The 14,550-nt window shown below is 35.7% G+C and overlaps 1 protein-coding gene across 1 annotated transcript; it reads left to right on the forward strand.

The window, feature by feature from the left end:
* The first annotated feature begins 6,695 nt into the window (after positions 1 to 6,695).
* LOC150100959 (uncharacterized) lies at positions 6,696 to 13,227 on the forward strand. The gene is made up of 3 exons (XM_090401943.1): positions 6,696 to 6,737; positions 6,864 to 7,001; positions 12,784 to 13,227. Exons 1-3 carry the CDS (start codon positions 6,696 to 6,698, stop codon positions 13,225 to 13,227), a joined length of 624 nt encoding a protein of 207 aa, XP_090258069.1.
* The last annotated feature ends 1,323 nt before the right edge of the window (positions 13,228 to 14,550 follow it).

Here is a 14,550-nt window from a genome sequence, read left to right on the forward strand (position 1 = left end):
CCATTTCGCCGAATCCCAGTTCTAATTATCCGACTGTGACAGCAAGTAAAGGGTATCAAGGGTATCGTTGCGGTAATGTGTACAGATTATATAGAAAGCCTCACACGTCGGATCCCTTGATAATGATAAGGAAACGTCTGATTGCCGATTAGTTAATTACTTCCAAAACAGCCATTAGAATGGTCAAGGAGCATGAGGGTGATTTTAACATAGTTTATAGCTCTGCACATCCACTTAATTTCAATCCTAGTGTGTCTCTTAAAAACAAGGCCGCGCGACAGACCACCTCTACAGTACAAACTAAAGCTGTTTTTATTTCCTTTTTTTTAAGGATAAATGGATATTAGATAATGGTATTGTTGGATTCTGAATATATAGAGATTGGAGTAATTATTATTTGATTCAGAATCCAACATGATCTTTCATTACATAAGCTAAATTTGTAATTATTTAATGTAAATAACTTATTTTATAATTTAATATTCATATAACTACCTTAATTTTGTCTAATATTTAATTATTTAATCAAGATATATGTATTAATAATGAAAATACTGTATTAAATATTACTAAGCTATTTTAATTATTACTATGTTAATATTATAAGAACTTGTATTTGATAATTTAACTGCACATTATTTGAAATGTTAATATTCTCTAATTATTCCTATTTGTAGAAATTTAACGTTATGTAATACCTCAATTTTATTATGTTTTGTTTTGTTGTCATGGAAACGTATGTTAGATAGCTTGCACGTTTTGGAACACCACGTGAGGAGAAGGTTTATTGAAAAGAGTTTTAGTCAAAGAATTCACGAGAACAATTTAGGCGGGAAGAACAGATATAAAAAGCGAGGAACGCTGGAAAAGGGAGATTATGAGTGTGTGATCAGTGATTTAAATAGTTGTTATGATTTTCTGAAGAAATATTTATTTTGTAAAATATTTGCTACTAATGCTGGTAGATCGATTTGATCTACGGGATATTTATATATAGAGGTAAGTGTTCTTCATTTTGTGAAACATTTGCTACCTATGCTGGTAGATCGATTTGATCTACGGGATATTTATTAGAGGTAAGTGTTCTTTATTTTGTTAAACATTTGCTACCTATGCTGGTAAATCGATTTGATCTACGGGATATTTACATTGGACTCTAGGACCCATTTCTCAAACTTTATTCTAATAGAGTTGTTGCCTTCTATCAATCATGACAAAACCTCTCAATGAAAGCATATTCGATCTACAGAGAATTCCTAAGATTAGGAAAACTATTGAGCGACAACTGGCCAGGGAAAGCAAAGCTGTTAGATACATTCCCCCCTACAGCAGTCACAGAAGATAGGATGGATGATTTTAATGAAGGAAGTATGTTGACTGAACCAGAATCAAGTCACTCCACGAATATAGAGAATGCTGCATCTCTGGATAATACTCCGCAGTTTTTGGAAACCAACACAGAATTTCAAACAGTCAAAAAGAAAAGGAAAATCTCCTCTACTGCAGATACACCCAAAACAGTGGAGATAGAACCAGATAATGTAATTAAAGAAAGGGTACCCCCAGTCGTCCTAAGGGCCAAGGAGCTGGACGTCCGTTGCATCCACACTGAAATCTTCAGATATCCCCTTCATTAAAGCCACAAACACAGAAGAAGGGATTCGCATACAACCTAAAACATCATCAGATTACAGATAAATGACCAAACTTCTAGACAACAATTTGCCATACCACCTTTTGCACTCAACAGTGAAAAAAATTTAAAAGTAGTGTTAAGGGGAGTAACTGAAACATTACAAATAGAAGACCTCACTGCAGACCTCCAACTTAAGGGATTTAGCCCAATTAAAGTCAGCCGAATGCGGAGAGCTGATAAAACACCCCATCCCCTAATTCTAGTGGAAATAAGTAAAGACCAAAAACATATATAAAATCTCCAAACCATCTGTGATCTAGTCATAAAAGTTGAGGCATTGAAACATAAATCAACTACAACCCAGTGCCATAGATGCCAGAAGATTGGGCATGCCCAACGATGCTGCAAGGCTGAATTTCGTTGCGTGAAATGTGGTGGCAAACATGCATCAAATGAATGCCATAAACCTCGTACACTTCCAGCAAAGTGTGCAAACTGCGGAGGACCACACCCTGCAAACTATAGGGGCTGTATAGCATTTCCCCAAAACCAAAAATTACAACTCAAAACCAGTAAACCTCTTCAAGAACAAGCGTCTTCCCATCAAACCATAGTCTCCACAACGGATGGAAGATTGTATGCTGAAGTTACAAGATCAACCTTCAAAAAAGACCCAAAACCAAAGCAGTCACAGCAAACCAACAAACCTATCCTACTGAACAAAACAAGCCATTTAGGTGAAATGCTTGCTGAACTCCAACAAACCAATCCAACTCCAGAAGCCAAAGATATCATCTTAAGGCATACACAATCACTCTTTATGGAAATTCTTAATGGATAAGTCTAAAAGAAAACCGAAATCATTACAAATTGTTTCATGGAATGCAAATGGTTTATCTATCAAATTACAGGAGCTGAAGGAGTTTGCAGCAGAAACTCAAGCAGACATCATCCTCATAAATGAAACACATCTTCGTCCAAGTGACAAAATCAGAATCAATGGTTATAGCACTTACCGTACAGACAGATGCTTTGCTAGAGGTGGAGGCACTGCCATCTTTGTGAAAAGAAACATAAAACATAATTCAATAGCAGAACCCCAAACAGAACACATGGAAACTACAGGAATAGAAATACATATGGAAAACACAAGCAGCATTACGATATATGCAGCCTACAACCCCCCAAATAAAAAACTCCTTGAATCTGACTTAGAGGTGATACTAAATACAGGTAGAGCAGTGATTATAGCCGGAGATCTTAATGCCAAACACTCAGTCTGGAACAGCAGAAACTCAAATATTAATGGAAGAATACTCAACTCTTACACCACTTCAAGAAATATAACAGTAATAGGACCCACTGAACCCACACATTATGGAGCTACCGGCCGTCCTGATGTACTAGATATAGCTATATTAAAAAAACATAGCGCACAGCTATCAGATACAAGCAATCAACGACTTAAGTTCTGATCATAACCCCATCATATTACAACTAGGCTCCATACAAGATATAACAGAAAACACCACCACATTTATAAATTGGAAACAACTTCCCTCAGCCTTCCAGGAAAACCTTGGTCCAATACCGCATATAACATCTGCTGAAGATGTAGAAAAAGCAGTGAAGACTCTTGAAAAACAACTGCTGACAGCTATAACACAGGTAACAAATATAACCAAATGTACACCATCAAATAAACTTCCACAGGATATAAAACGTCTTATCCAAGAGAAAAACAGATTAAGAAGACAATATCAGAGAACAATGGACCCAGAGGATAAACAAGCAGTCAATAGAGCAACAAACCAGGTTCGATATGCCCTAAAGGACCACCGTAACCAACTCTGGAATAACAAAATTCTCCAATTAAACACAGAGGATCAATCAATATGGAAAATGATGAAATCACTCCGTTCAAAGCGTTTTACATTTCCTCCAATCCAAGGTGAATCTAATGTTGTCTACAACGACGAGGAAAAAGCTGAAGCATTTGCTGACAATTTAGAAAAACAATGCAGCCCCAATTATATCAATACAATCCGTGTCACTAACAGAAGTATATGAGATTTTAAGAAAACTAAATAACAAAAAGGCTCCGGGTCCAGATGGAATAACAAACAAGGTACTCAAGTTACTTCCTCGCAAAGGGGTTATGCATCTAGGAGCCATCATTAATGCCATCCTCCGGCTAAATTATTTCCCACAACGATGGAAAATTGCCGACGTTTTCCTAATTCCCAAACCTGGGAAAAATACACAGTTTCCTGAAAATTACAGACCAATCAGCCTTCTTTCATGCATAGGTAAGATAGCCGAACGTGCTATTCTCACACGGGTTCAAGAGGCAACAGATATCAACCATATAATTCAAGATGAACAAATCGGCTTTAGGAAATATCACTCCACAACGCTACAAATTTACAGAGTTATCGAACATAAAACCCAAGGGTATGAATGGCACCAACACACTGGCGCAGTTTTTCTAGACATCACTCAGGCATTTGATAGAGTATGGCATCATGGACTAATTTTTAAACTACACGAAGTTGGTATTCCATTGCCACTAGTGCTACTTATCAAATCATATCTACACAACAGAAAATTTAAAATAAAACTCAACGGTATCAGATCCACAGAGAGGAGAATCACGGCCGGAGTACCTCAAGGCTCTCTACTATCTCCCCTACTCTTCTCCATATACATGGCAGATCTCCCCAAACTGTCTCCAGCTATCACCACTCTGTATGCCGACGATACAATCATTATAGCCAGATCCCTCCGTCCACACCTGGCCACAATCAAGCTGCAGAGAGCAGTCAATGAATTGGAGGATTGGTACACCAAGTGGCGTATCGCAATTAATCCAAACAAAAGCTCCGCAGTACTTTTCACCAGACGTAAAGCAGAACCGAATACAAGCATACAAATGTTTGGTAAAATCATCCCTTGGCGCAATTCTACCAAATATCTGGGAATTCATCTTGATAGACGTCTAAACTTCAAGTCACATATGGATAGTGTTGCCACTAAGGCAAGTCAGACTATATCACAGCTATATCCACTTTTGAACAGGAACAGCTTCCTAAGCATAAGCAACAAAATCCTCCTTTTCAAATCGGTAATCAGACCGCAACTAACTTATGCCTCTCCAACCTGGGGTCACACGACTAAAAGCAACATCAACAGACTTCAGATAATGCAGAATAAATGCCTAAGAATGGCATTTAATGCCCTATGGTTCATCAGAAACATCCAGTTACATCAAGAAGCCAATCTTCCAGATATTAAGACCTACATGACAAGCATTGCAAAGAAATTCTTCACAATCACGGATAATCACCCAAATTAGCTAGTTCGACAGGCAGCGGACTACAAGCCCTCAGATCGTTTCAAACATAAAAATCCGAAATCCTCCATCCCAAGAGAAAGCTGATACAGCCTCAATGCTCACAATGAGCGGGTAAATTACCCACAATAATATCATCACCCACAATCTAAATTCCAGATGAAGGGATAAAGAGTCAAGGACTCAGTCCATCAACCAATTAAGTTGAAAGTTCAAAAGGGAGATTATTAAGAGAGAGAAAGGAGAGGATTGGCATTAGGTTGGAATCGGAGCATTCGGGAAAAAACACAGTGCGATAATAGCGAGTCGGCAAGTCACTTAAGCAGCTAAAAAGTCTACTAGTCGAGAGGCGGTTAGCTAATAAATTGTAGAATAACAATTATAGCTACGGAAGACAGCTGAGTGACTACTAAATAGACTAGCGATATTTGAGTTGAGATTTAATTTCAGGGCCGACCTGTCAAGGACACACAGAATCTTGAAATAAAGCACGGAGTTACTAGAATAGTAGAGGCTGTAAAAATTGAAGTTTACCGTTAGCTGTGCTTAGAATATTACATTGCCTAAAGAATTAATCGAATGCCGGAGGAATGAACAACTGTGCATATGAAACCTAAAGTTAAGGAATTATTGTGTATTGCCTTATTTCATGAGTGATCAGTAGTACTTTATGCAACAACGTTCGTTTATGTGTATCGTGACGGATGATTAATTCAGTTATTGCTTAGAAGAATTTATTTAATGAGTGCCGTTTGCTGTTTAAAGTGTTTACAGTTGTAAAAAGTGTAAATGTATAAGTTGATGAAGGAAAAAGATTATCGGTAAGAACATTCCAACCATTAATATTCCTATGCTGAGATGTGAGTGTGTTTCATCCTAGAATTTCCTTATGTTAACAGTAACTATTGTGAAGATTAACTGAAGTGTAAATTTAAAAGTGTTTGCTTGTAAGGAGGTGTTACTGTGATTTTATTGTATTTGGAACTTAAGGAACTGTGAGATGACTGTATTAGAGATAACAAATTTACCATTGTCTGAGTTTGTATGACAGTATTATCAGAAAGGCTGAAGTGATTATAATAACTTAATTAGTGATTTGATCCTAAGTGTAAAATTTGTGATTTTAAAATTAAATGTTTGTTTTTGCTTATCTAAAGTTGTATTTTGCCTGAATCTCTTTTACTGCACCATTCATAAAATATTCGAACCAAAGCGGGTGAATTAAGTTAGTTAAATATACTCGGCCAGTATATATATTAAGGAGAAATAGTTGAGGGTTGATTTATCTTCAATTCTTGAACTAATTCAGATATAGAGTGGCGCAGTCTTTAAATATAAATTTTCTTTATATTTGAATTAGAAATCAACTTACAACTTATCAATTGTTTAAGAACATCATAGTGATTAACATGTCGGATCCAAGGTAAAGATTTAGAAGTAGGATCCAACAGTATTACATAGGCGTAAGCAATACTTTGGCCGCTCAGTATGCATATATATATATATATGCATATATATATATATATATATATATATATATATATATATATATATATATATATATATATATATATATATATATATATATATATATATATATATATATATACACACACACACTATAAAAAACACAGACGCCTTGTAACAATACAGTATTATGAAAAATTATATATAACTTGTTAGAACGGTCTGAATGCCGTTAAAAACATGACAAAATATCGTGATCACATACATCTTGTTATTCAGGATGTGAGTTACCACCATAAACAATATTTTAAAGTTAGCATATTTTTTTCACTTATAAGAGATGCTAGTGATTATGTTAAACAAAATGACATACCAAAATATATTTAATGATTCTTTATCCACATACAGATTGTCTTTCTTCATGTCATACTCGTTAATTACGTGTGGGCACAAGACTACAGCCATCAAGATCTCTTCCCCAACATCCAGTCGCCAGATCGTCCACGACATCATCAAAGGACGTATCAAGAAGGACACATCGAACACGTCAGTAGATTTCATACGCCTAATATTTTCTGTCGAGAGACAAAAAAACGATATTTTGCTTAAGTATATATATATATATATATATATATATATATATTGTTGAAATTAGGATTGACTCGGGAATGTATACATTTATAAGATTAAAATTTAACTGACTAGAACCCGAGAAAGTATAACAAAAGCATTTAATAAATCACGACTAGTTTCATTCGGTAAAACTAGTCGTGAAACTACTAGTCGTGATTTATTAAAGGTTTTTGTTATACTTTCTCAGGTTCTAGTCAGTTAAATTTTAATCTTATATATATATAAAACATATGAAAATATATTCTGATGTAACGATTTCATAACAAATTATATGAAAAGCAAGGTACATATCAAATAAAAAAAAATCGTTATAAACGACAATTTTTACGCTAAAAAGAAATGAAAAAGTTTAGTCTTTGAAAAAAAAAATGAGTCATTGGGACTGGATGTTCTTTCCAATTGAGCTTCTCTTTTTGGAGGTGAAATAGGTAGTGCTTCTCCTCTCAAGTACATTACATATTACATTTCCCTATTAGAAAAATATGGGTTTTTTTTTTAATTTGTTACACGCGTTAAAACGGAATATATTAACTGCGACTGAGACTCACTGAAAGTCGATTAATTGCGACTCTGTTGCAATCATAAAATTAGAATAAATAGGGAGGAAAAGATGATGTTGATTTATCATGTAGCTAAGCGAAAGTCGGTAACAAACATATAACAAATTCTTCAAAGAGTTTAATTCATAAATATTTGTCTCATTCACATGAATTCATAAACATCATTTTAACTCTTCTTCTTTTATGATAATCCGATTTAAGTAAAGATAAACATACTCTAGAAATCAAACTTTTTTTTTCTTTTCCAAGCCACTTCAAGACCAAGAACGTGGTTTACACTAAGCGATAAAAATCATCTATCACCTAAAGACATTCAGACATATTTACCACAGTGAGATTTGAACCCACAGTCTAAAGATTGGAGGACAGAGACGCTATCCATTCACCAATCATGTCAGTGGATAGCGTCTCCATATACTCACCATTCCGGAAATTAAGGGGTGGGGGGGGAACGAAATACTGTACTTAAATAAAAGTTGTCGTTATCTGAATGCGTAAGAAGAAAGGAATAGTGCAATATTGGTCAATTTAAAAGGACCGATGTGATCGGATACTCTTCTCACTGCAATACATAATTCATTCTACAGTGAATGAATTTCCTGAAGAAAAAAAAAAAAAAATATATATATATATATATATACACACACACACAGTATATCTATATATTTCTGAGTTCATGACGTCGATGATTTAGCGTTAATTGGCCTGATCCGAATTCATTCATGGGATCAAATTGAATAGTGTCTGTACTGCGTCACTATTAACTATAGGAAGTTATATAGAAATTATGATCCTGCATCCAGAGAAACATTTCTCTGGATGCAGGAAAAACCGTTAATAAGGATCCTACATCGATTTAAATTCGGACCAATAGCCACAACTGACTCTGCTGGTTCATGCCGATACCATTAAGAAGAAAAGTTACTGAATGTCACATACCTAGGCTGTGTGTCTGAATATTAGCGTGATGTAGAAGCTGTCATACTTAACGACGATCCCTCAACTGGTAACTGCTGAAATATTTGAAGAGAAATGTTCTTCTGTCATCTTCAATTTGAAATGTTTGTCGAGGATTCGATGTGTTCCGTTCATGATCAGTTATTACAAAAATTCTTAAATGCAGGCATATCTGTGTAATCCCAAATTTTCTAAAGATGATAAAAGATCACCGAGTTTCATAACTGTGATAACCTGCATAAATTTTCTTAGCCTATCACAGTCATTTAGTTCACTATGCAGAATAAAATATTTTCTAACTGAGAAAGTAAACTGTAAACTGATTCATGGTTTTATATAACTGTTCATAAGTGGAAGTATAGCCAAGAATAAAAATGGCCAATCAGCAGTTTCAGTTTCAATATGTAAAAAAGAACTGATTCTTGTATTGAATCTGGTGTTTAAGATATAACTTACTGCGTGTTCATAGAAAAATCGTCTTTTCCTTAACAGCTGAGTCATATGATGTGTGAATAGTAATTCTTAGAAGGGTTGCTATTTCTCATTTCCTTTTACCCATTGTTAAATTTTCGCTTCAAGGGATGCTGCATTTATACAAAGTATAATAATTATATTCTTCGTGGTGAGTAAAACATTGTACTTAGACAAAATGTCCAAGAGGAAATGTAGTTTCAAAATAGTAAGATAATGAAACAGTTCGCTTCAAATTTAAAAAAGAAAAAAAAAAGAACATTCAGTGTGTTACACATCGCTTAGTGTTGCACATGACAGGAGGTCAGACATTTTCTTCCACCATACTAGTACTAAAAACTCCTGCCAAATGCTCTTAACGTTTTTAGGAGGGGGGGATGAAAAAGCGCAGACTCTGCTGCAATAGGGAATGAGAACTTACAGTACAATAAACTAACGTTTCTCAATGTGACTTCACTACAAAAAAAAAAAAAAAGAGGGAAATAAAAAATCATGTGCTGAAACCAAATTTTAAGTTATCATTATACATATTTTTTGTCATCAAATGCATCTATTCTGTGTAGCTATAATAATACAGCATTTTTCAGCATAATGTTTCAATTCATCAAACCACACTGAGAACGTTAAACTTAGTATTTTTGTTTCTTTAAACTTAGTATTATGTTTCTGTTCCAGAATAGGATTCCTATTCTGGAACAGAAACATAATCAATTTTCTATTGGCATGCAATCGAAATCATTTTGTGATTGTCAAAACCAGCAGAAAACGATTTTAAGATATAACAACACGATGACTATCATTATAAAGTAGGCTTTCTTAACAAAATAAATAAACATCGTATAAATTTGTGTGTGTGTGTGTGCGCGCGCGCGCGCACGCACGCACGCACACACACACACACACACACACACACACACACAAAGATAAATGTTTTTATGTAAGGGTTTCCCAAGACTCGAAAATTATGTCAAGGTTCCTCCAAAATAAGAATATTGACAAAGGCTGTTGTTATAAAGCAATAAAGAGTTTCATTAGAACTAAATTTTTTGTCACTGGACTAAATGTTCTGCATGAACTTTTCATCAAGAAAAAAGAAAAGGGAAAAACGAATCATGTTTAGAAATCATGATGAAAACGCAGTTGAAGATATTTATAAACGACATTCAATTATTATTATTATTACTATTATATACATTACTCCCACCCACGAAATACATACATTACTCCCATCCACAAAACCTAGAGCAAACCAATCCCGTGTGTGGGGGCAGAGTTAAGAGGAAAAAGAGGAATGGGAGTAGCAGGTTCGGTGAGTCAGCAGTACAACTGTAAAAAGATGCTAGCAGCTAATGCTTGTATTACTGTAGGATTGAGATAAATAGGAGGCAATGGATGCCAGTTTGCCTGAATAGCGCTCATGGAAATATCTTCTAGAAAAGAACACAAAGGAGAAACCGACCATCTGCCGAAATACCTTCCTCTGGACAACATCAAAAATTTTTAGATGTTTTTGTTCCGCTATCCCAGTACAGTAGTTCTGAACTGATGAAAAATAACGTCTTAAACGAAAAAAGGATGTAAACTTCTTTGGAAGCCGAGAACGCTATAGATGTGATGTGTTTGTAACAGAAAAGGCTAGGGAGTAGGTGTCTGTCAGAGAAGGGAAATCAACTTGGTTATTAAGTTGAGCATTGTAAAAGATAAGGAGAGAAGAACTTTTTTTCTCAATAAAAAAAGACAAAATTGTGTTTTCGTAGCACTGAAAGTGACTAGGTTGTCATCACCCCACTGAAGGACAATATGGAGAGTAAGTCTAGGGCACTGATTGTTGTCGATGATCGTGAAACCGGAGAGATGTTTGTACGCTGAACAGTTTATCGTATCGTAAGAGGAGGAACGGAGAGTGCTATTATCAGCAAAACTGGGGATAGGGTTTGAGGTCAGTGAGAGAACGTGATGGTGATTTATGTATATGAGGAAGAGGGCGGGTGGGTGAAATAACAAACCCTGATCTGCACTAAAATCTGAAGTGAGAGAACACCCTCTATCATTACATGCAGTGAACGACCTGACAGAATCTGGCAGTCTATAAGATGGCACTTTTCTGAGATCCCTTTCCATGCTAAATCCAATTAGATGCTATGGAAACACCGAATAAAGAAGCACAGGTTTCTCCAAAGTTTTCTATGACACGTGTCCAGGAATAGGTGATGTAGGCAAGGATCTGCTTTAGATCCTGATTAGTGGGATCCATATTGGTAGTCGCTGATTCATTGACAGTTCTCTTGGTATTGTATTAAACTTGACTGATGATGACTTTCTCCATTATTTTATTTTAAAAAATTCGAAAAAGAAAACTATTCCTTTAACGAGGTTGCTACAAAAAGAAATTATCTGGTCGTTATCTGGTCTTATACACTGGTGACAGAGTTTTTCCTCTAGGAATCTCGGGTATTTCATTCCACAAAACAGGCAAACCAGAAGAACACACGCAATTTACAAATATAAAATACTGGCCTCTAAGTCTTAGTTGTTTCGCGGGTAATTCCAAACAAAAACATCCCTATATGTACTGAAACCACAACTCAGGGCGAAGTAAATCTAGCAGTTGCCAATGCATAAAGACAAAATGGTGCAAGACAGGACTAGAGGATTCGAAGCAAGGCATGTCTGCCACAGAAAATGCATGAATCCATTCGCGAGTGTTATAGCAGGATAACAAGTATAGCTGTTCGCAAGACTATAGTGCAGGCGAGGCGCAGAAAATCGACTGCTAGAATATATAAGTAGAAAACAGAAACTCAAACAGTTGTCCTACCATTATTATGGTCAAAATTTTGTGGAGCGATGAACTGCAGTAGCAGTGTGTATATCGGGGCATTAAGTATCGTTCATGTATGCATGCCTAAAGAAAGAATGAGGAGGTAACATTATGGTGTAGAATGGAATAAACGGTTTGGCCTTTTCCGTTAGGCGAGAGTGTGAAATCCGAATGATGAACCCATCATTACAAGATAAACAATTATGCTTTATTTTCATAGATAAAATAATTTGTAAAAAGTCATATTAGTGTGACAATTTCACTTGTAAAGCTGCCTGATTTATAACACTGGCGCAAGGATAGTAAGGTGGAAATCTCAACTCACTCAGGTTCGACAGGAACAGATCAGGAATAGGCAGAAGGGATTAATCAAAGCCATACGGAGAAGACCATCTTTTGTTGAACGCCACTGGTTGCTTCAGTGAAGAAAGAACAGCAAAAGATTCTCAACTGAAAAATCTTACTGAAAGTGTATCTCCTTCAGTAATGCTGTAGCCATTAGTGTCAGTGGTGGCCATTCTTTGTATAGACTTTTCTAAAACCTTCATACACAATTTTTATTCGCTTACAGTTAACACTATTCACAGGTAACACAATTTATGGTATCACCTGAACCAAATAACATGATAATTTAATACATATAGGTCAATCAGTATATTGCAGATGTTTCTCTTTCTCTTTATTCTTAGATCCATGATAAACACTTATGATAAATGTGCAGTGTGCTTAATTAACATTGGATGAAATCTTCATTTTCGAGAGGCACAAGTTAAGAGATTTCAAGTGGTCTAGTGTTGTATTATGGGAAGAAACAGTATGCTTAAAATTTTAAAATATTTTAAAATTAATTAAAATGATAATTTAACAATATTATTTTCTCCATTAGTATCCTCCTGCTCCATATAACTACGGATACGACGTAACTGATGACTTTGGAAATACCCACTTTCATAGAGAAGAGGCTGACAATCATGGCACAGTCAGAGGTTCCTATGGATATCGTGACCTAGTAGGACTCTACCGTCATGTGGATTATGAAGCGGATGCTGATGGTTTCAGAGCTAATGTTCGAAGCAACGAACCAGGAGTTGGAAGTTTAAATCCAGCTGCTGTTACCCTCAGCGTAGAATCACCTCCTCAAGGGGTTCTGATATATCCAGATATCCCACGTGGTCATCCAGATAGACCACAACTGGATCGTCCACGTGTGGGATCCGGCAGAGATACGCAACGTGGAAGAGGTCAATTGTTTCGGAGCGAAGAAAGCGATAACCGAAATGCTCAACTAATCAGACCACCACCACCACCACCTGCTATTCAACAAAACTAAAGTGAAAATATCTTCAACAAGACTGCTGATTTCCATACAATCAAACTCAAGTCAACAAGATAAATCAAAAGCGACGTGCATGATTACCTGTTTGGATATCGGCTTCATCATTCTGAAATTAATGGGCGTTATATTAATATTTATCACTGTATAAATAACCTACTTCCAAAGAATTGGTTGAAATGTTTGCATTTATAGTCTGTGGTTTCTGGCTGCTAACGGTTTTGAAATATTGCTGAATTCATGGGGAGAAAAAATGACCTTTTAAACTATGTAGTAAGCACCCACTCTCATATGGCTACATGGATGGTTTGCAAAATATGTTGTTGTTGTTGTTATTTTATCTAAGTTTACATTTGATAATTTATGATAATTCAGTTCCGTTTATTGATGTGTCACATCTGTATGGCGATATGAATTAATGTAAACAATTATTTATTTCACAATAAAATATTTTGCAATTCGCTGTTACCCTTCTATTTTGTGTAAGGCTACCGAATTCTGGTTAGCAAGGAACAGAACGAATATTTCAAAGAATATTTGTAATTTAAAAATTAGGAATGATGCGGTTTTTAATATAATATCAGACAGTAAAAGATATTATCATTCAAAATTAAAAATGAAAGGAAATTAAAAAATTGGGATGATTACAGTCTTTAATATTGTAGGAGTAGAATATATTATTATTATTATTATTTCCAGAGACTTCCACGGAGTAAGCGACTCATTAAGGGACGCCACATATCACTCACACTAGCTATCATACCTATTCTTGGATTCACGTTACCTGCACTCGCCAACTCCAGAGGCAGGCCATTCCAATCACGCACTGCTCTGTGAGAAAAAAAAAATCTAGAGCTCACATCCTTCTTGACTGCATTCATTTTCAACTTCAATGAAGGCTTACTCGTCCCTCCTACTCCCCCATAAAGTTAAACATTCCGTCTACCGGTATCCTACATGACTCTTTCAGAAGTTTGTAGATCTCTATCATATCATTCCTCTTTCTTCTGTTTGCTAGTGTCTGCATGTTCACAAATTCTCAATCTGTCCTCATAATCTACATTCCAAACTCCCGATGGAGGAGTCTTTAACTCTCCTTCGCATCCTCTCCGCTGTATCTATATCACCTCTCAAATTGGTAGATCAGAACTGCGCATAATAGTCCAGGTAAGATGTCATATCAAGCACTTGTAAAGATATAAATGACTTCCTTATCCTTACATGTTAATATTTGTTTCATCATTGCAATTATCCTCTGAGTTGCATTCTCAGCCATTGGTATATGCCCCTGAACTTCAACTTCCTGTCTACTGAAACGCC

The sequence above is a fragment of the Typopeltis vanoorti genome, chromosome 12 (genome assembly GCF_054136105.1).
Source record: "Typopeltis vanoorti isolate ZY-2024b chromosome 12, IOZ_Tvanoo_1.0, whole genome shotgun sequence".
NCBI lineage: Eukaryota > Metazoa > Arthropoda > Arachnida > Uropygi > Thelyphonidae > Typopeltis > Typopeltis vanoorti.

Bases quoted from the DNA above. Each gene is read 5' to 3' on its own strand.
- LOC150100959 (XM_090401943.1), top strand. From the start codon at position 6,696: ATGACAAAATATCGTGATCACATACATCTTGTTATTCAGGAT. The intron at 6,738-6,863 runs GTGAGTTACCAC...ATCCACATACAG, and splicing joins TACATCTTGTTATTCAGGAT to ATTGTCTTTCTTCATGTCAT. The intron at 7,002-12,783 runs GTCAGTAGATTT...TTTCTCCATTAG, and splicing joins AAGAAGGACACATCGAACAC to TATCCTCCTGCTCCATATAA.